This window comes from Molossus molossus, unplaced genomic scaffold (assembly GCF_014108415.1).
Source record: "Molossus molossus isolate mMolMol1 unplaced genomic scaffold, mMolMol1.p scaffold_m16_p_13, whole genome shotgun sequence".
NCBI lineage: Eukaryota > Metazoa > Chordata > Mammalia > Chiroptera > Molossidae > Molossus > Molossus molossus.
Window position 1 is genome coordinate 49,220,196 of NW_023425348.1, and position 19,504 is coordinate 49,239,699.

Below are 19,504 nucleotides of genomic sequence, written 5' to 3' on the forward strand. Positions count from 1 at the left end.
GTCCCTACAGAGAATTCAAAGTAAATCCTATCAATTGATGAAACTCTCTCTTCACCTGGTGTTTAGAATCAGCTTTCTAATAATTCTGTTTTAGTCTGAATTAATAATGAAAGAATGCAAGGCATTTGTGAAATAGATCCAAAATTAAAGATAAAAAACAAAGCAAACTATAAAATAAATGACTGAAATGTGGATGTTATGAAAATAATTCATATAAACAGAATATATATGTTTATATAAAATACATATCTTTAAAAATTTTACCTCAGGTAATTATGCTGTAAGTATAATGGAATGTCATTACTTGGGTTAGGATAACTTCATCTACCAAGGCTACTTCCACACTGTCTATGGTACTACAATTTTTAGCACAACATTTTTCAAATATTTTGTGCTTTATATTAAGTCCAGAATATTTCAAAACTGAAAGGAAACAAATAATAATTAGCACATTTAGTAGAAATAGATTATGAAAATCTGTTTCAGATTTTGCATTAGAAATAAATAAATGTTTTAGTTTGACATAGTCTCAGTTATTGTGCTTTTGTTGCATTTGCTTCTGCTGTCAAAAAAAAAAGAAAAAAAAAATTCACTGCCAAGATTGCTACCAAGGAACTTACTATGTTTTCCTTTAGAAGTTTTAAGGTTTCAGGTCTTAACTTCAAACCTTTCACCTATTTTGAGCTAATTTTTGTATATGATGTAAGATAGTTTGTCCATTTTAATTATTTTGCATGTGACTGTCCAGTTTTCTCAACACAATTTATTGAAGAGACTATCCTTTCTCCAATGTATATTCTGGGTTCCTTTGTCATAAATCAATTGACCACATGTATGTGGGTTTATTTCTAGGCTCTCCATTCTGTTACATTGATCTATGTGTCTGTTTTTAGGCTAATACCATACTGTTTTGATTACTATAATTTTATAATATAGTTTGATTGCAGAACCTTGGGTTTTACCTTCCATATTGACATGGAAATTGAGCAAGGGGAAAGTGATCTGATATTATAGCCATGCCTTTTTAAAAATATTAATCTTATATTCTATTTCTTCAAATATATTCTCTAACCCTTGCTCATTTTTATGGCAGCACTATTTACAATCGCTAAGATCTGGAAGCAGCCCAAGTGTCCATCAGTAGATGAATGGATAAAAAAGCAGTGGTACATATACACAGTGGAGTACTATGCAGCTGTAAGAAAGAAAGATCTCTTATCCTTTGAGACTACATGGAGGGACCTGCAAAGTATTATCCTAAGTGAAACAAGCCAAGCAGAGAAAGACAAATATCACATGATCTCATTTATTTGTGGAATATAATGAACGTACCAGTCTGGGGAATAGGGTAGACCCAGAGACGTGGAAGTAGGGTACAGACTGACAATCCTCAGAAGAGGGGATAGTGGGGGGAGAGGAGAGATTAAACCACAGAACTTATATGTATGTATGCATAACTGATGGACACGGACAACAAAACCGGGTATGGGGTGGGGGAGAGGGATGGGGAGGAGGGTGTCAATGGGGGGAAAAAAGGAGAAACATCTGTAACAAAAATAATTTTAAAAATATTAATTTTAGAGAGAGGAAAGGAGAAAGAGAGAGAGAGGGAGAGAGAGAGAGAGAAAGAGAGAGAGAGAGCAACATCAGTGTGAATAGGTTGCTTCTACATGTGCTTATTCAAGAATTCAACTGGCAACCAGGGTATGTGCCCTGATCAGAAATGGAACCAGCCACCTTTTGGTTTATGGGAAGACACTCCAACCTACTGAGCTTCAGCAGCAAGGACTATAGTCCTGCTTCTTACTTTTTTTCTTTTTTTAATTTATCTTTATTATTTAAAATATTACAGATGTGCTCAGCCAGTGTGGCTCATTAGTTGAGCATCAGCCCATGTGCACCAAGAGGTTGCTAGCTTGATTCCTAGTCAGGGAAAATGTCCAGGTTGTGGGTCTAATCCCCAGTGTGGGGTATGCAGGAGGTGGCCAATCAATATACTCTCTCATTGATGTTTCTGTCTCTCTCTTTCTCTCCCTTCCTCTCTCTCAAAAAATTAATAAAGAAAAATATATATAATTTTTGGTGGTACATACCCCTAGCAGGAACCAAACCCAGGACTCTCTGGTCTGCAGGCCGACACTCAACCACTGAGCCAAACTGGCCAGGGCAAAATATTTTTTAAAAAAGAAAATATTATAGATGTCCCTCTATTTTCCCCCCATTGACACCCTCCTTCCTAGTCCTGCCCCTCATCCCCCATTTCACCACACTGTTGTCTGTGTCCATTGGTTATGCATGTATGCATATAAGTTTCTTGGTTTATCACTTCCCACCCCCACAACGCTTCCTTCTGTTTTGCTAAAGGGTTTTCTTTTAATTTAGGGTTTTAATGTACATAACTGAGAGTAAAGAAATGTATGCATGGAAACACTTAGGTAAAAGATTAGATAAGATTACTAAAGAACTTTTTTTAAAGAACACAAATGTTTTGAAGTATACATCACTATTATTTAATTTTAGAATAGTGGATAAATCAGAGATATTAAGTGTGGAAAGCAGTGTGACAATCACTCAAAAAGTTGGACATGATTATGGTATAACGCAACAATTTAACTCCTAAGTATGCCCCAAATAATTGAAAACAAATGTTACAACAAAAACAGGTATACGAATGTTTATAGTGGCATTACTAGGCCAAAGTAGAAGAAACCCAAATGTACATCAGCTGCTGAGTGATGAACCAACTGAGGCATTACCACAAAAGGGATTATTATTAATGTATAAAAAGAATGAAGTACTGATACATGCTGTGACATGAACTTTGAAAGCATTCTGTTCAGTGAAAAAAGCCAAACACAAAAGCCTACAGGTTGTATGATTCTACTTACAGGCAAGTGCAGAATAGTTATAACCACTGAATCAAAAAGCAGATTAGCTTTGCTAGGAGCTGAAGGGAAAGGGCATTAAGGAGTGACTGATAAATGGTTATGGGATTTCCTTTTGAGGTAATGGAAATGTTCTAAAATTCTATAGTTCTGATTATTGCACAGTATTAAAAGACACTCACTTGGCCCTGGCTGGTTTGGCTGAGCGGTTAGAGTCAGCCCATGAACCGGAGAGTCCTGGGTTGGGTTCCCGCTAACAGCAGATACCTCGGCTGCAGTTTGTTCCCACCCCACTGGGGTCATGTGGGTGGCAGCCACACGATGTGTCTCTCTCACATCGATGTTTCTCTCTCTCTCTTCCTCCCTCTCTCCCTCTCGCTCTTATCTGAAGGTAAATGCAAAAATAAAAAAAAAATGAGGATAAAAAATAATAATAAATAAAAGACACTCAATTGTACATTTTCAAATGGTTTAAATTGCCAATTTTATGACATGAATTTCACACCCCCCAAGAAAAGACTAAGTGAAAAATACATTGCTAAAGTGTTCTCTACATTTATACCTGTTGTATTACTTTCTGTAAAATAAAAGAATGTATATGTCTAAGGATACAAACAGAGTTAAAGAAATTGTGTAGATTCCTATAACATACTATTATTTAATCATGATGTTACTGAATCATCTTGTTCTGAATGTGATTATTATTTAACATTAATTGAAAATAGCAAAAATTTGTTCTGATATGGTGTTATCCAATCTTTTATGAAAACATAATACCTATGGAATATTAAAATATGTACCAGAAGACACCTCTATATTATATCATATGAGTTCTCTTTATTTCTGTTACTTATTGTAATATTTCCAATTAATAAAAATGTATAGAAATGATTCTTACTTTTTAATTAAAGTAATCTAAAAATAGTGTTAGTTATTGGGTTTTATTTTTATTGTTAATATCACCATCATCACGATCTCAAAATTTGAACATCAAGATTTACCTGACATATATGTATGTACAATAGTTCAATATTTGATAAATTTCTTTGTTTTTTAAATATGTTTTTATTAATTTTATATACAGAGAGGAAGGGGGAGAAGATAGAAACATATATGTGAGAGAGATACACTGGTCATCTGCCTCCTGCATGCTGCCTATTGGGGGTTGAGCCTGCAACCCAGGCATGTGCCCTGACCAAGAATGGAACTGGGACCTCTCAGTCCACAGGACAACGCTCAGTCCACTGAGCCACACTGGCCAGGAAGTACATTTTTAAAATGACATGATATTCATCTACAAGAGTACTTGAAAAAAAAAACATAATTGTGTGACAGTGATGGAAACTTTCTGAAACATTGTAAGTTATTTCCACTTGTGTCCTAAAGGGTGTTGTTACACAGAAAGAAAAAAATCTCTTTAATAAATATTAGAATCACTAATTTTCATTATAATTTCTTGTGTTCATTCTTTTTTCCCCATCCCAAATATAATTCTTCACACACAAGCACACTGATACAGACACATGCATATGAAATTAGTCTTTTATTTGTGGATCTCATATAGGCAGTAAGAATTTTTTAAAACTTCTACTTTTTTCCTCCTCCAATAGTGTTTAGCTTGATTCTTATCCCAGCACCTGTGTCTCTAATATTGTGCAATATCCCCTGGAAATATACAACATATTTTCTTTAAACACTCAGCTAAATAATACGATATCAAGGGAGTTAGAGGTTGATGGCTATGCAAGTATATATATGGCAAAGTCATGAGGTTTTTTAACCAATACCCAAAGCACCTGGACTTAATTGCATTCAGCCACTGTTTCTCTATCAAGAAACTCAGGTATTAAAGGGCACACACAAGTGGGACTACTGACAAGATTTTTGTTGTTGTTGGTTCTGAGATAAATTGGAGAGAATCTTTGAGCCTTTGTAACCTGATTATAGTCTCAGAAATACAGATTTGATTCTATACACACATTTGAAAGCAAAAGTGTTGTAAAAGACTGTTTTGTTTTGTTTTTGAGAATGTTAATTCCACAATTCCCAGATTACAATTCAGTGTCTCTATGCATTAGGAGTATGGATATTTTTGTTATTTTCCTAAACCTATATGAATCATTGGCTCTCTCGTGGTGGAAGTCAGGTATGATTCACCTCCATGAATCACAGGAAGGAAGAACAGCTAGAGAATAGTTATCAATAATGGTCAGAATACTCTTTTTTTTTTTTTTTTAGCTACCCTTCCATTGATCTTAGAATAAGAATCTAGTTTAATTGCTTTATATCTAAAGAGACTTATTTGTGACTGTTGCATCACTTTACAAAGCAAAATGCACCTGGAGGAACCCATTGTTTTACTGAGAAAAGACCTTGGATTATAAAATTGGTAACCTTGTAGTGAGAAACCATATGGCTCAAAAGTTACAATAGAGAGCAGACAAGATTAAACTGTACTTTATAGCAGTATTTGTGTATTAATGTTACCACTTCAACATATCTGCCAACTCACAACATAATATGAGTGCATTTTCTCTGAAGAAAAATTATGTTTTAAAATATCAAAATTATTTAAATTTGGAAAAAGTCTAACATAGTTTGTGTTTAAAACCATATTAGTTAATAATATATGCTTTATCTTTGAGAGTTTTGCAAATATATGGAGGTGAATGTTAACTCCTCATACTCATATAATAATAACATCACTTTTATCAATCAACACTAGATCAAAATAAAACAAGAGAGACATCGGTAAGATATTTATCTCATCTAAAGAAAATATCTTCTCTTAGAATAGACTTGAAGTCATCTCAGAGATATATTTTCTACTCTCAAATTATGGGTACCTGTGCTTTCCCCAATTTTTCTACTTCCTTCTGTTGCATGGATGCATAGAGTTCAGTCTTTAAAAGTCTTCTAAGGGAGTAATGAGTAATGATCACATTTTTCCAACATTCGATGATCTCGATGCACTAATCAAATATTAGTAATTTGTATAACTAGTCAAATATTTCCCAATAAAATGTTTAAAATTTTTTTTCTTTATTTATTTTAGAGAGAGAGGAAGGGAGAGGGAGAGAGAAACATAGAAACAGTGATGAGAGAGAACATTGATTGGCTGCCTCCTGCATGCCCCCCACTGGGGATTAGGCCCACAACTTGACTGGGAATCGAACCTCTTGGTGCACGTGTCGATGCTCAATCACTGGGCCACACCAGCTCAGTAAAACATTTCAAAGCTATTTCCCACTGTAATCAATTATAAGTGTGTGTAGGTATATGCTTATGTATACGTACATAGTTGTTACAATTATAAGTGTGTGTAGGTATATGCTTATGTATACGTACATAGTTGTTACACTTTTCATTCTTAATGACAATTTTTAAAAGCCATGTAGCCTGACCAGTGTGGCCCAGTGGTTGAACATCCACCCATGCACCAAGAGGGCACTGGTTTGATTCCCAATCAGGGCACTTGAGCAGGTTGTAGGCCAAATCTCCATTGTGGGGCATGCAGGAGGTGGCCAATTGATGTTCTCTCTCATCAATGTTTTTATGTCTCTCTCCCTATCCCTTCCTTTTTCTCTAAAACCAATAAAGAAAAAAAAATGTTTGTAAAAGCAATGTAAAAATATGATTTTGTATACAAACATTAAGTAGAAATGTTCAGCCAGACAAAAAGAAACTAATGACAATGTTGGTATGCATGGAAGAATTCTTATATTGTAAACTCATATTATTCTGTTCTCTTTAATACATATTGCTTGAGTTAGTCTTACAATTATTAACTTAAGTCTACACCAATATTGCTAAACAGTAAACTGAGGGCTAGCTAATAAGTTATAATTAAATTAAGTGAATTTGCCATTTTAAATTGTCTGCCATGGACTAATGAAGTAAAAAAGATATCTTCAATATTTTCTATTATTTTGCTTGTGGAAAACCTTATCAAACCTGGAGAAAAAAAAAATTAAATACAATCAGCATTAACTGCACTGTGTCAATTAAGCATGTCATCTATTGTTTCTCAAAAATGATCCTGATCCAACCTTTACTTATGTGAATTCCATTTTGTCTGATACTAATATTTCCTAACTGATATGGGGCCATGTGTTTAGTGTGTTGGTACAATTTTTGTTAACCAAAAAATAATCTTTGTGCATATTTTGTAATTGATTTGCTTAACATTTTTCACATATTGAAAATATGTTTTTAGTTTTTACATAGATGTACATATTATTTATCATAAATTTGTATATAAAATCTGTGAAACATGGTCAAACTGCTGTATAGTTTCATTGATATTTATTACAAACCAAAATATTGCTTTTGCCTGCTGATTTATTCTATCTCTGTTTGATAGGAATTTTTTTTATTCATATATTTTTTTAAGGGAAACTATTTTCTTTAGAAACTTAGGTTTTTTGTTGATTCATGAACTAGAAACCAGTGTTTTATTTTGTATGATGGCTCATTTTATGCTTTCCAAAAATATTACTTAAACTACAATACAATAACTCTTAGTTTATTTGATAATATACTATATTTCTATATTAATTTATACATTCATTCAAATATACCTGTTGACATCTAATATGTGTATGATGTCTTCCTAGACACTGCAAATAGAAATGTAATACAATATGTCCAAATACTAGAGATTTGGATAAATTATGGTTGATTCAAGAATATAAATAGGTTTTATAATACCATCACACTAAAATAAAAAGAGATTGATCTACCAACAAATATATTCCTTGCCTACAAACCCCACCACTTTCCCAATTTCATCATATTAGAAAGATTTTTTCTATTTATTCGTTCATTTATTTAATTTTAATTTTTAAACTTGTATCCTGTGACCTTGAAAAATCACTTATGAGATTTTTGAATCCTTTTGTTTGGGGTAGATTCAAGTAGATTTATTCTTAAGTGTGTTAAGAGAATATCAACTCTACCTTCTGCTTTGTTGACACTTTCCAATATATATGCTTTAATTGGAATCAAAGATTGCTTCAACCCCAAGATTGAGAATAAAACCTGACTCTTAGTTAATTGTATTTTAATGCACTTCTCAGTTTGAAGAAATCAGTTTGAGGATTTAAAGGATGACTATGCTCTCTGAGGGAGAGTTGAGTCTTCCTGAAGAAGGTGATGATTGCAGCTTGATGTGGTGGTGGGAGTGGACAAAAGAAAACAGGATTGCCAGATCACAAAGCTAAGAATATCAGTGTAATCTGAGTAGAAATAATAGCAAACAGCAACAGTAGAGAACTCTAATCTAGCAGAATGCTAATCATAATTCAGGTCTAAGAGCAACTCTTTTATTCTTTGAAAAATATCCTGATCTCCTGCACATTTTTGCTTTGTTGATATTCTGTCTACTCCTGCATGACTCAGTTTGTGATGATACCAGAGCAGTGTTTCAGGAAACTCATTAACTACTAGTTTGTGCTGTGTTACTCTGCTGTTTCCAAAATAGTTGTTTTTTGAAATATGTAACCTTTCATCCTTCATTTCAAATAGAGATAAAATAGGAATGTAGGGATAGAAGCTGAATCAGGAAACACTTGATATCTCTAATTCAGCCACTATTCTAAAATAAAATTATATTGATGTATACCTCAAAATGTTTAATGTTCTTTAAAAACATTTTTAATAGTCTATGATCTAATCTGTTACCTAAGTTTTTCCATTCATAAATTTCTCTAACCTCAATTCTGTACATTAAAACTCTAAAAAGGAAACCCTTTAGCAAAACCAAAATTAAAAGGCAAGGCTATAATATCAGATCAGTTTCCTTTTGTCCAGCTTAATGACCAAAGTCCTGATATTTCTAATATTCTAAGCTGTGACTAGAAGAGGGTGGAAACAATGTGACCTGCCTGATGGAGTTTTTGTGAAGATTCATTGTGCTGACAAAAATGTGCTACCAGTTTCTACTTCATTAGAAATATCCAATAAATGTTAGTGACAGAATGAGAATAATGAACACTAATAATGAAGAATCCCCCTGTCAGTGTTGCATTTATCCGAGGGAGAGGGGCTGGGTACAAAGTAAAATTTTAAAAGGGTCAAATATATAGTGATGAAGCTATATTTGACTTTGAGTGGTGGGCACCCAATGTAATAAACAGATGATGTGTTATAGATTCAACACTTGAAACCTATATAATCTTATTAACTATTGTAGCCCCAATATATTTAATTTTAAAGTAATAAACATCACTTGGCCAGTGTGGCTCAGTGGATTGAGTGTCGTCCCATAGACTGAAAGGTCCGGTTTGATTCCAGGTCAGGGCATATGCCCGGGTTGCAGGTTCTATCCTCAGTAGGGGACATGCAGGAGGCAGCAGATGAATGTATCTTTCTCACATCAATGTTTCTCTCTCTCCCTTTGTCTCTCTCTAAACTATCAATAAAACATATTTAAAAAATAAAAATAAGAAACACTTAGAATAAAAATGAAAATCAATGAACAAAAAATAACGGAATCTTAAGCCTTGGTGACTTCTATTCAAATACTGTCATAGACATTCTTCACAATGGTAACCTTGAATATTTTTCCTTGTAGTGAAAATGTTCCAGAATATCAAAGTCTCCAACATCTCTATGCTCCAGGTTTCGGAGTTTATTCTGATGGGATTTCCAGGCATTCACAGATGGCAGCATTGGCTCTCCCTGCCCCTGGCTCTGCTCTACCTCTTAGCTCTCAGTGCCAACATTCTTATCCTGATTGTCATCAATCAAGAGCCAACACTGCACCAGCCTATGTACCATTTCTTGGGCATCCTGGCTGTGGTAGACATGGGCCTGGCTACAACTATTATGCCCAAGATATTGGCCATCTTGTGGTTCCATGCCAAGGCCATCAGTCTCCCCGAGTGCTTTCTGCAGATGTATGTTATACATTGTTTTGTAGGCATGGAGTCAGGTATCTTTGTCTGCATGGCTATAGATAGATATGTAGCCATTTGTCGACCACTACACTATCCATCAATAATTACTGCATCTTTTGTGGTCAAAGCAACTGTATTCATGGCACTCAGAAACACCATGGCTACTATTCCAGTGCCTGTATTGGCTGCTCAAAGACACTACTGCTCACAGAATCAAATAGAACACTGTCTGTGCTCTAATCTTGGTGTCACTAGTCTTTCCTGTGATGACAGAACAATGAACAGTATTTACCAGCTACTTCTGGCTTGGACAATAATGGGTAGTGACCTGGGTTTGATTATTTTATCATATGCTTTGATACTTCACTCTGTGCTCAAACTGAACTCAGCAGAAGCTGCATCTAAGGCCCTAAGTACCTGCACATCCCACCTCATCCTGATCCTTTTCTTCTATACAGTTGTCATTGTTATTTCTATCACCCATAGTGCAGCACTGACAGTTCCCATCATTCCAGTGCTACTCAATGTACTGCATAATGTCATTCCTCCTGCCCTCAATCCCTTGGTGTATGCTCTCAAGAACAAGGAGCTCAGGCAGGGTTTGTATAAGGTTCTTAAGCTAGACACCAAGAGAACTAACACATAGAGGGTGCCTGCTTTTCTAATTTCTCCAGATATGTACTCAATGTAATATCCAACGAGTGCTTAATTGCAGAAGAACTAAGGAAAAGGAGCAGTGTTACAGCTTTCAGTTATTATAATGTATCAGTGGCAACAACTAATATATTAAGTGTGTCATATATATGGTGACAGAAGAGTATTTTACTTTGGGAGGTGGGCACACAATGCAATATTTAGCTGGTGCATCCTAGAATTGTACACTTGAGACATATAATTTTATTAACCAAAGTCACCCCGATAAATATAATAAAACAAAGAAAGAGGAAAATAAGCTGACACATTTGAAATATTTGGGTTACAACAAAATCTCAATAAAAACCTGTAACATTATGACACCTATTGTCTCACAGAATATAAGGAAAAAGCAATGAAATGCTACTTGGATTTCCACAAATGTCTTTTTGTTTTACATATCTTGTCTTTCTGGGACTCTGCTGCACTTTTTCTTTGTTTCCAAGTGTCTTTCTCCACTTCTCAGTTTACGAGAATGAAAATATTGATAACCAAAATTTATTATTCATTAGCTCAAGACATTTTATAATCAGTTGTAATCATTATTTTTTCTTATTACAAATGCCCAGTGAAACATTTTTATTGTCTATGTTTTGTCTTCGAAGTGTTTTCTGAAATAATTAACCAATGTTCAAGAGCCATATCCTTCATGCATCACTCTATGAAGAGAATAAATAATACATTTGGATAGCAGCAAAAGAAAAATTTAAAATCATGAAAATAGTTCACTTTTAGTAGATTATTAAAATATTGCAAAGTGAATGTCTAGAAAAGAAACCTTTATGAACATCAACATACATAAGTGTCTTTATAATTGGATAAAACTTTAAATGCCTGTATTTTTATGTTTTCCACTCAGGATATCTAAAATTATCAAGTACTTTAGGGCTTGTGTAATTGTAAGATGACTCTCTCAGGTCCCACACTGATAAACTGAAGTGCTGAAAGGACAGTTCTCAGAAAGAGCAGGAATGATGCTGAGGATAGTGGGTGATAAGGGAGCAAAATGAATAAAGCATTTAATATAATTTACATTGAGTGGGGATGTTACCGTAGACAGTCAGAGCGCTGGAGAGTCTCCCACATTTAAATATATTACATGTTATATATAATAGTATACATATTTATTGTATAAAAACATTGCAATACTACACAGCAATAAAAAAAATGAAGTGCTGCTATATGAAGAAATATAGATGAACCTCATAAACCTGTTGATTGAGATAGAATAGACATTAATAAAAGAGTCCATCCTGTGTTATTTCTAGTAAATAAAAATAAGAAACACACAAAGAAATCTGTGATGCTGAGGTCAAAATTGTGGGCTTTTTGGGGGGGCATATGAAAGCTTCCAGGGGGTTGTATATGTTCTGTACTTGAGTCTGGGTGTTGGTAACATAGATATATTTAATATTTGTTCACTGTATTTTATATAAGTTATACCTCAATTTAAAAAAGAGAAATAAAAGACTTGTTGAAAGATTGACAGATGTTATAGCAGCATTGATTTCCAACATATTATATCAACAATTCTCAAAATTGTTGGATTTACTATCCAATTTATCATATTAAACTTTACTGAAATCCCAAAGCGTGTTTGTTTTAGTGGTTTATATGTATAAACATTAACTGTGTTCAAAATTAAAGCAGAATTTTTTAAGGGTTTATTTTTTAAATAATTTTTATTTTTAATTACAGTTGACAATATATTAGTTTCAGGTGTGCAGCATAGTGACTAGACATTTATATAACTTAAAAAGTGACCCCTTCGATAAATCTAGTACACATCTGACACCATATCATTCACTACAATCCTTATACTTTACATTTCAATGACTATTTTGTAACTACCAATCTGTACTTCTTAATCCCTTCCCCCTTTTTACCCATCCCTGAAAACCCTTCTCATCTGGCAACCATCAAAATGTTCTCTGTATCTATGAGCTTGTTTCTATTTTGTTTGTTCATTTATTTTGTTTTTTAGATTCCACATATAAGTGTTACTCTGACTTAATTTCACTTAGTATAATACCCTCTAGGTCCATCCATGTTGAACCAAATGGCAAGGTTTCTTTTTTATTTATTTTTATTTTTTTTAATGACGAATACCCCATTGTGTATATATTTACCATTTTTTTTTATCCATTCATTATTGAGGGACACTTAGGTTGCTTCCAAATCTTGCCTATTTTATTTTTTTAAATCCTCACCTGAGGACACTTTTGCATCTATCTTCAGATAGAGCGGGAGGGAGAGAGGGAGGAAGAGAGAGAGAAACATCGATGTGAGAAAGACACATTGAGTGGTTGCCACCCACACAACCCCAACCAGGGTCGGGGACAAACTGCAACCGAGGTAGTGCCCTTAGGAAACCGAACCCGGAACTCTTCAGTCCATGGGCTGAGGCTCTAACCGCTGAGCCAAACTGGCCAGGGCCATATCTTGCCTATTTTAAATAATGCTACAATGAACATATGTGTACATATGTCTTTTGAATTAGTGTTTTTGGTTTCTTCAGATAAATACCCAGAAGTGGAATTTCTGGGTCCTTCTTTGTCTCTTTCTATAGCCTTTGTTTTAGTGTCTATTTTATTTAGTATAAGTATTGCTAATCATCTTCTTCTTTTTTGTTGTTGTTTCTAATTTTATGAAGTATATTTTTTTCATCTCTTTATTTTGCCTGTGTGTGTTTTGATTAGAAGTGAGTCTCTTATAGGCAGCATATATAAGGGTCTTATTTTCTTATTCACTTAGTCAAACTATGTCTTTTGACTGGAGCATTTAAACCATATACATTTAAAGTAGTTATTGATGGATATGCTATTGCCATCTTATTGTTCCTTTAATATTTATTGTAATATTGGTTTGGTGGTGATTAACTCCTTTAGCCTTTTTATTTTTTTGGTCTGGGAAGATCTTATCTGTCCAAGTCTAAATGATAGTCTTGCTGAGTTGAGTAATCTCAGCCATAGGTCCTTGCTTTTCATCACTTTGAATATTTCTTGCCAATCCCTGCTGGCCTGCAAATATTCTGTTGAGAAACTAGCCGACAGTCTTACGGAAGATCCTTTGTAGGTAGTTAACTGCTTTTCTCTACTGCTTTTAAGCTTCTCTGTTTTAAACCTTTGGCTTGCTGTGGGCCTCTTTGGATTCATCTTGTCTGGGACTCTCTGTGCTTCCTGAACATTTATGTTTACTTCCTTCACTAGGTTAGAACGTTTTTCCAAATTATTTCTTCAGATAGGTTTTTGTTCCTTGCTCATTCTCTTCTCCTATTCGTATGCTTATGTTGTGAATGTAGGTATGCTTGATGTTGTCCCAGAAAACCCTAAAACTATTCTTTATTTTCTTAATTATTTTGTTCTTTTTGCTATTCTGATGGGGTGCTTTCATCACCTTACTTCCAAATTGCTGATTTGTTCCTCTGCTTTATCTAATCTACTGTTGATTCCCTCTGTTTTTTCCCCTTTTGATTGGTAAAGCCAGTATTTTTTTTTATTAATTATTTCATTTATTTTTGTTACAGATGTTTCTCTTTTTCTCCCCACTGATTCCCCTCTCTGCCTCCCTCCCTGCCCTGTCCCCAGCTTTGTTGTCCATGTCCATTGTTCATGCATACATGCATATAAATTCTGTGGTTTATCTCCCCCCCCCCCCCCGCCGCTCTTCTGAGGATTGTCAGTCTATACCCCACTCCACGTCTCTGGGACTACCCTGTTCCTCAGACTGTTATGTTCTTTATAGTCCACAAATAAGTGAGATCACATGATGCTTCTCTTTCTTTGTTTGGTTTGTTTTGCTTAAGATAATACTTTCCAGGTCCCTCCATGTCGTCCCAAAAGATAAGAGATCTTTCTTTCATACAGCTGCATAGTTCCCCATTGTGTATATGTACCACAGCTTTTTTATCCATTCGTCTACTGATGGACATTTGAGCTGTTTCCAGATCTTAGCTATTGTAAATAGTGCTGCTACAAACATGGTGGTAAATATATTCTTTCTGATTGGTGTTTCAGGCTTCTTAGGGTATATTCCCAGCAGTGGGATCACTGGGACAAATGGAAGTTCAATTTTTATTTTTTTGAGGTAACACCATATTGTTTTCCATAGTGGCTGCAGCAATCTGCATTCCCACCAGCAGTGTACTAGAGTGCCCTTTTCTCCACACCCTCGTCAACACTTGTAGTTTGATGATTTGTTGATGGCAGCCATTCTGACAGGTGTGAGGTGATACATCATTGTTGTTTTAATTTGCATCTCTCTGATGATTAATGATGTTGAGCATTCCTTCATATGTCTCTTAGCCATTTGTATGTCCTGTTTGGAGAGGTGTCTCTTTAGTTCCTCTGCCCATTTTTTAATTGGGTTCTTTGTCTTCCTTTTGTTGAGTTGTATGAGTACTCTCTGTATATTGGAAATTAAACCCTTATCTGATATATCATTGGCAATTATGCTCTCCCAAACAATGGGGAGCCTTTCCGTTTTGATAATTGTATCTTTTGCTGTGCAGAAGCTTTTGAGTTTGATGTAGTCCCATGTGTTCATTTTCTCTTTTGTTTCTATTGCCTTCGGTGATGTATCAGTGAAAATTCTGCTGCATATGATGTCTGAAGTTTTGTTGTTTACAGTTTCTTCTAGGATTTTTATGGATTCATGATTCACATTTAAGTCTTTTATCCTTTTTGAGTTTATTCTTGTGTAGGGTGTAAGTTGGTGGTCTAGCTTCATTTTTTTTGCAAGCAGTTGTCCAGTTTTCTCAACACCATTTATTGAAGAAACTGTCTTGACTCCACTGTATGCTCTTGCCACCACTGTCAAATATTAATTGAGCATATTGCCTTGGATCCATTTCTGGGTTCTCTGTTCTGTTCCACTGGTCTATTTGTCTGTTCTTGTGCCAGTACCAGGCTGTTTTGATTACAGTGGCTTTGTAGTATAACTTGAAATGTGGTAATGTGATCCCTCCTACTTTGTTCTTCTTTTTCAAGTTTGCTGTGGCTTTGGGGATCTTTTTTGGTTCCATATAAACTTTTGGAGTGTTTGGTCTAGTTCTGTGAAGTATGTCGTTGTTATTTTGATGGGAATTGCATTGAATCTATAGATTGCTGCTTTTATTTTTTAAAAAGTTTCAGTCAAGTCTGTTGTGTGAATAAATCAATGGATGTTTTATACAACCACTCCACAAGCTTACTTTGTTGAATCTATAGATTGCTTTGGGTAGTATAGACATTTTAATGATGTCAATTCTTCCAATCCATGAACAAGGTATGTGCTTCCACTTTTTTATATCTTCCTCTATTTCTATTATCAATGACCTGTAGTTTTCTGTGAAGAGGTCCTCTACTTCTTTGGTTAAGTTTATTCATAGGTATCTTAATTTTATTGCTGCTATGGTAAACAGAATTGTCTTTGTAGTTTCTCTTTCTGTGATTTCGTCATTGGTGTATAAAAATGCCATTGATTTCTTGACGTTAATTTTGTATCCTGCTACTTTGTCAAATTTATTTATTAAGTCCAGTAAATTTTTGATGGAGTCTTTAGGGTTTTCTATGTAAAATATTATGTCATCTGCAAATAATGACAGGTTCACTTTCTCTTTTCCAATTTGGATCCCTTTTAGTTTTTCTTCATGTGGTAAGACTTCCAGTAATATGTTAAATAAGAGTGGAGTAAGTGCACATCCCTGACTTGTTCCTGTTCTTAAGGGAAATGCTTTTAGTTTTTGCCCATTGAGTATGATGTTGCCTATAGGTTTTTCATATATGGCCTTTATTATGTTGAGATATGATCCCTCTATTCCCACATTGCTGAGCGTTTTCATGAGAAATGTGTGCTGGATTTTGTCAAATGCTTTTTCGGCATCCATTGATATAATCATATGGTTTTTATCTTTCATTTTGTTTATGTGGTGTATAACATTTATTGATTTGTGAATATTGTACCATCCTTGCATGCCTGGGATAAAGCCCACTTGATCATGATGAATAATTTTGTTAATGTATTGCTGGATCCGATTTGCTAATATTTTGTTAAGGATTTTGGCATCTGTGTTCATCAGGGATATTAGCCTGTAGTTTTTTTTTTTCTTTGTAGTGTCTTTATCCGGTTTTGGAATTAGGATTATGCTGGCCTCATAAAATGAGTTTGGAAGTGTTCCATCTTCTTGGATTTTTTGGAATAGTGTAAGGAGAATGGGTATTAGATCTTCTTTGAAAGTTTGGTAAAACTCCCTCGTGAAGTCATCTGAGCCTGGGCTTATGTTTCCTGGGAGTTTCTTGATTACATCTTCAATTTCCTTTATTGTTATTGGTCTGTTCTAGTTTTCTATCTCTTCCTGGTTCAGTTTTGGTAGGCTGTGTGTTTCTAGAAATTTGTCCATGTCTCATAGATTGTCCAATTTGTAGGCATATAATTGTTCATAGTATATTTTGATGATCCTTTGTATTTCTGTGATGTCAGTTGTTACTTCTCCTCTTTCATGTCTGCTTTTGTTTATTTGGTTTCTCTCTCTTTGTTTCTTGGTGAGTCTGGCTAAAGGTCCATGGATCTTGTTTATCTTTTCAATGAGACAGCTTTTTGTTTCATTGATCTCTGGAATTGTTTTGTTTTTTTTTAGTCTCTATTTTGTTTATTTCTTCTCTGACCTTTACTATTTCCTTCCTCCTACTAGCTCTGGGTTTTTCTTTCTATTTACTTTCTAGTTCTTTAAGTTGTAGGGTTAGAAAGTCAATTAAGGATTTTCCTTGTTTCTTGAGGTAGGCCTGTAGTGCTATGAACTTCCCTCTCAGGACTGCTTTTGCTGTGTCCCATAAATTTTGTGTTGTGTGTTCGTTTTCATTGGTTTCCAGGAAGTTTTTAATTTCTTCCTTGATCTTTTTAGTAACTCATTCATTGTTTAATAACATGCTATTTAGCCTCCAAGTGTTTGAATGTTTTTGTGTGTTTTTATTGTAATTGAGTTTTAGTTTCATGCCACTGTGATCTGAGAAGATGCTTGATATGATTTCAATTTTCTTGAATTTGTAGATACTTGCTTTGTGTCCTAACATGGGGTCTATCTTTGAGAATCAGCAATGTGCACTTGAGAAGAATGTATATTCTGCAGCTTTGGGGTGAAATGTTTTGTAAATATCAATTAAGTTCAACTGATCTAGTTTGTCTTGTAAGGACTCTATGTCCTTGTTCATTTTTTATCTAGAAGATCTATGCAGTGGTGTCAGTGGCGTGTTAAAATCACCCACTATGATCGTGTTGCTATTGATCTCTCCCTTGAAGTCCTCCAGAAGTTTTTTAATGTATTTTGGTGCTCCCGTGTTTGGTGTGTATATGTTTACCAGGGTTATATCCTCTTGTTAGATTGCTCCTTTTAATGTTAGTGACCTTTTCTGTCTCTTATTATGGCCCTTATTTTGAAGTCTATCTAGTCAGATATGAGTATTGCTACACCAGCTTTTTTTCCATTTCCATTTGCTTGGAAAATTTTTTTTCCATTCCTTCACTTGTATCCTGTGTGAGTCTTTTGTTGTGAGGTGGGTCTCTTGTAGACGGCATATATATGGGTCCTGTTTTCTTATCCAATGAGCTACCCTATGTCTTTTGATTGGAGCATTTAAGCCATTTACATTTAAAGTAGTTATTGATAGATAGTTATTATCTATCAATTTTATTGCCATTTCAATTTTATGCCTGTGTTTCTCTCTCTCTCCCTCTTCTTCTTCTTCTTCTTTTTACAACAGTCCCTTCAGCATTTCTTGCAGTGCTGGTTTGGTGGTGGTGGTAAATTTCTTTAGCTTTTTTTTTTTTTTTAATCCATGAAACTCTTTATTTCTCCTTCAATTTTGAATGATAGCCTTGCTGGATAGAGTAGTCTTAGATTCAGACCCTTGACTTGCATTACTTTATACACTTCATGCCACGCCCTTCTGGCCTGCATCATTTCTATTGAGAAATCAGCTGACAATCTAATGGAGCTCCCTTGTTGGTAACTTTCTGTTTCTCTCTTGCTTCCTTTAAGATTCTTTCTTTGTCTTTAATGTTTGCCATTTTTATTATGGTGTGTCTAGCTGTGGGTCTTTTGGGTTCATCTTGCTTGGGACTCTGTGTTTCCTGGACTTGTGTGACTTTTCCCTTCACCAGTCTAGGAAAGTTTTCTGCCTTTATTTCTTTAAACAGGTTCTCTATTCCTTTCACTGATTCTTCCCCTTCTGGTATCTCTATAATGTGAATGTTGTTACATTTTGTATTGTCCCACAGCTCCCTTAAACTTTCCTTCTGCTTTTAATTTTTTTTTTTTTTTTTTTTTTTTTGCATTTGCTGCTCTATTTGAGTGCTTTTCTCTACCTTGTCTTCTAAATTGCTGATTCGGTCTTCAGCTTCTTCTAATCTACTATTGATCCCTTCTAAGGTATTTTTCATAATAGCTGTGTCATTCTTTATTTCTTGTTGAATTTTATGCATAGCTTCTACCTCTTTTTTAAAGCTGAAGTAGTCCCCAGTGAGCTCTTCATCATTCGTATTAAGTTGCTTGTAGTTTTCACCAAATTGTTTGAGCACCCTTAAAATCATTGCTTTGAATTGTTTATCTGACAAGTTGCTGTCTTCCATTTCTTGTAGTTCCTTTTCTGGTGATTCCTCTTTTTCTTTCCTTTGGGTGTTGTTTCTTTGTCTCCCTATTTTAGCCATCTGGTAAGTCTAGACCCACTGAGGGATGTTTGGATGTGTATGCAGCTCACTGTATATCAAATAAGGCTACTGTGCTCCACCCCCCCCCCCCGACTGTTTTGTTGCATGTCACCTCTTGCCTGCTGAGGATCCCAGAGGATTGACTACTGGGGACTGGTATTGGTGGGTCCTAGTAGCTGGTGCTGTTGGATCACATGGGCCCCTCAGGAGCTGCTTTCCCAGCTGGTCGCTGGTGCCACCTGTAGCTGTATAGCTCAGGCCCTGTTGGAGCTGCGCTCCCTGCCCATACCATGGGCAGCTGGATTGCACACTTTCTTTGGAGACTCGACTCCACGCCTATCTTGT

At 35.1% G+C, this 19,504-nt stretch overlaps 1 protein-coding gene across 1 annotated transcript; it reads left to right on the plus strand.

Annotated features, from left to right (window-relative positions):
- Positions 1-8,174: 8,174 nt before the first annotated feature.
- On the plus strand, positions 8,175-10,430 carry LOC118628592 (putative olfactory receptor 56B2). The gene is made up of 2 exons (XM_036259565.1): positions 8,175-8,192; positions 9,474-10,430. Exons 1-2 carry the CDS (start codon positions 8,175-8,177, stop codon positions 10,428-10,430), a joined length of 975 nt encoding a protein of 324 aa, XP_036115458.1.
- Positions 10,431-19,504: the final 9,074 nt, after the last annotated feature.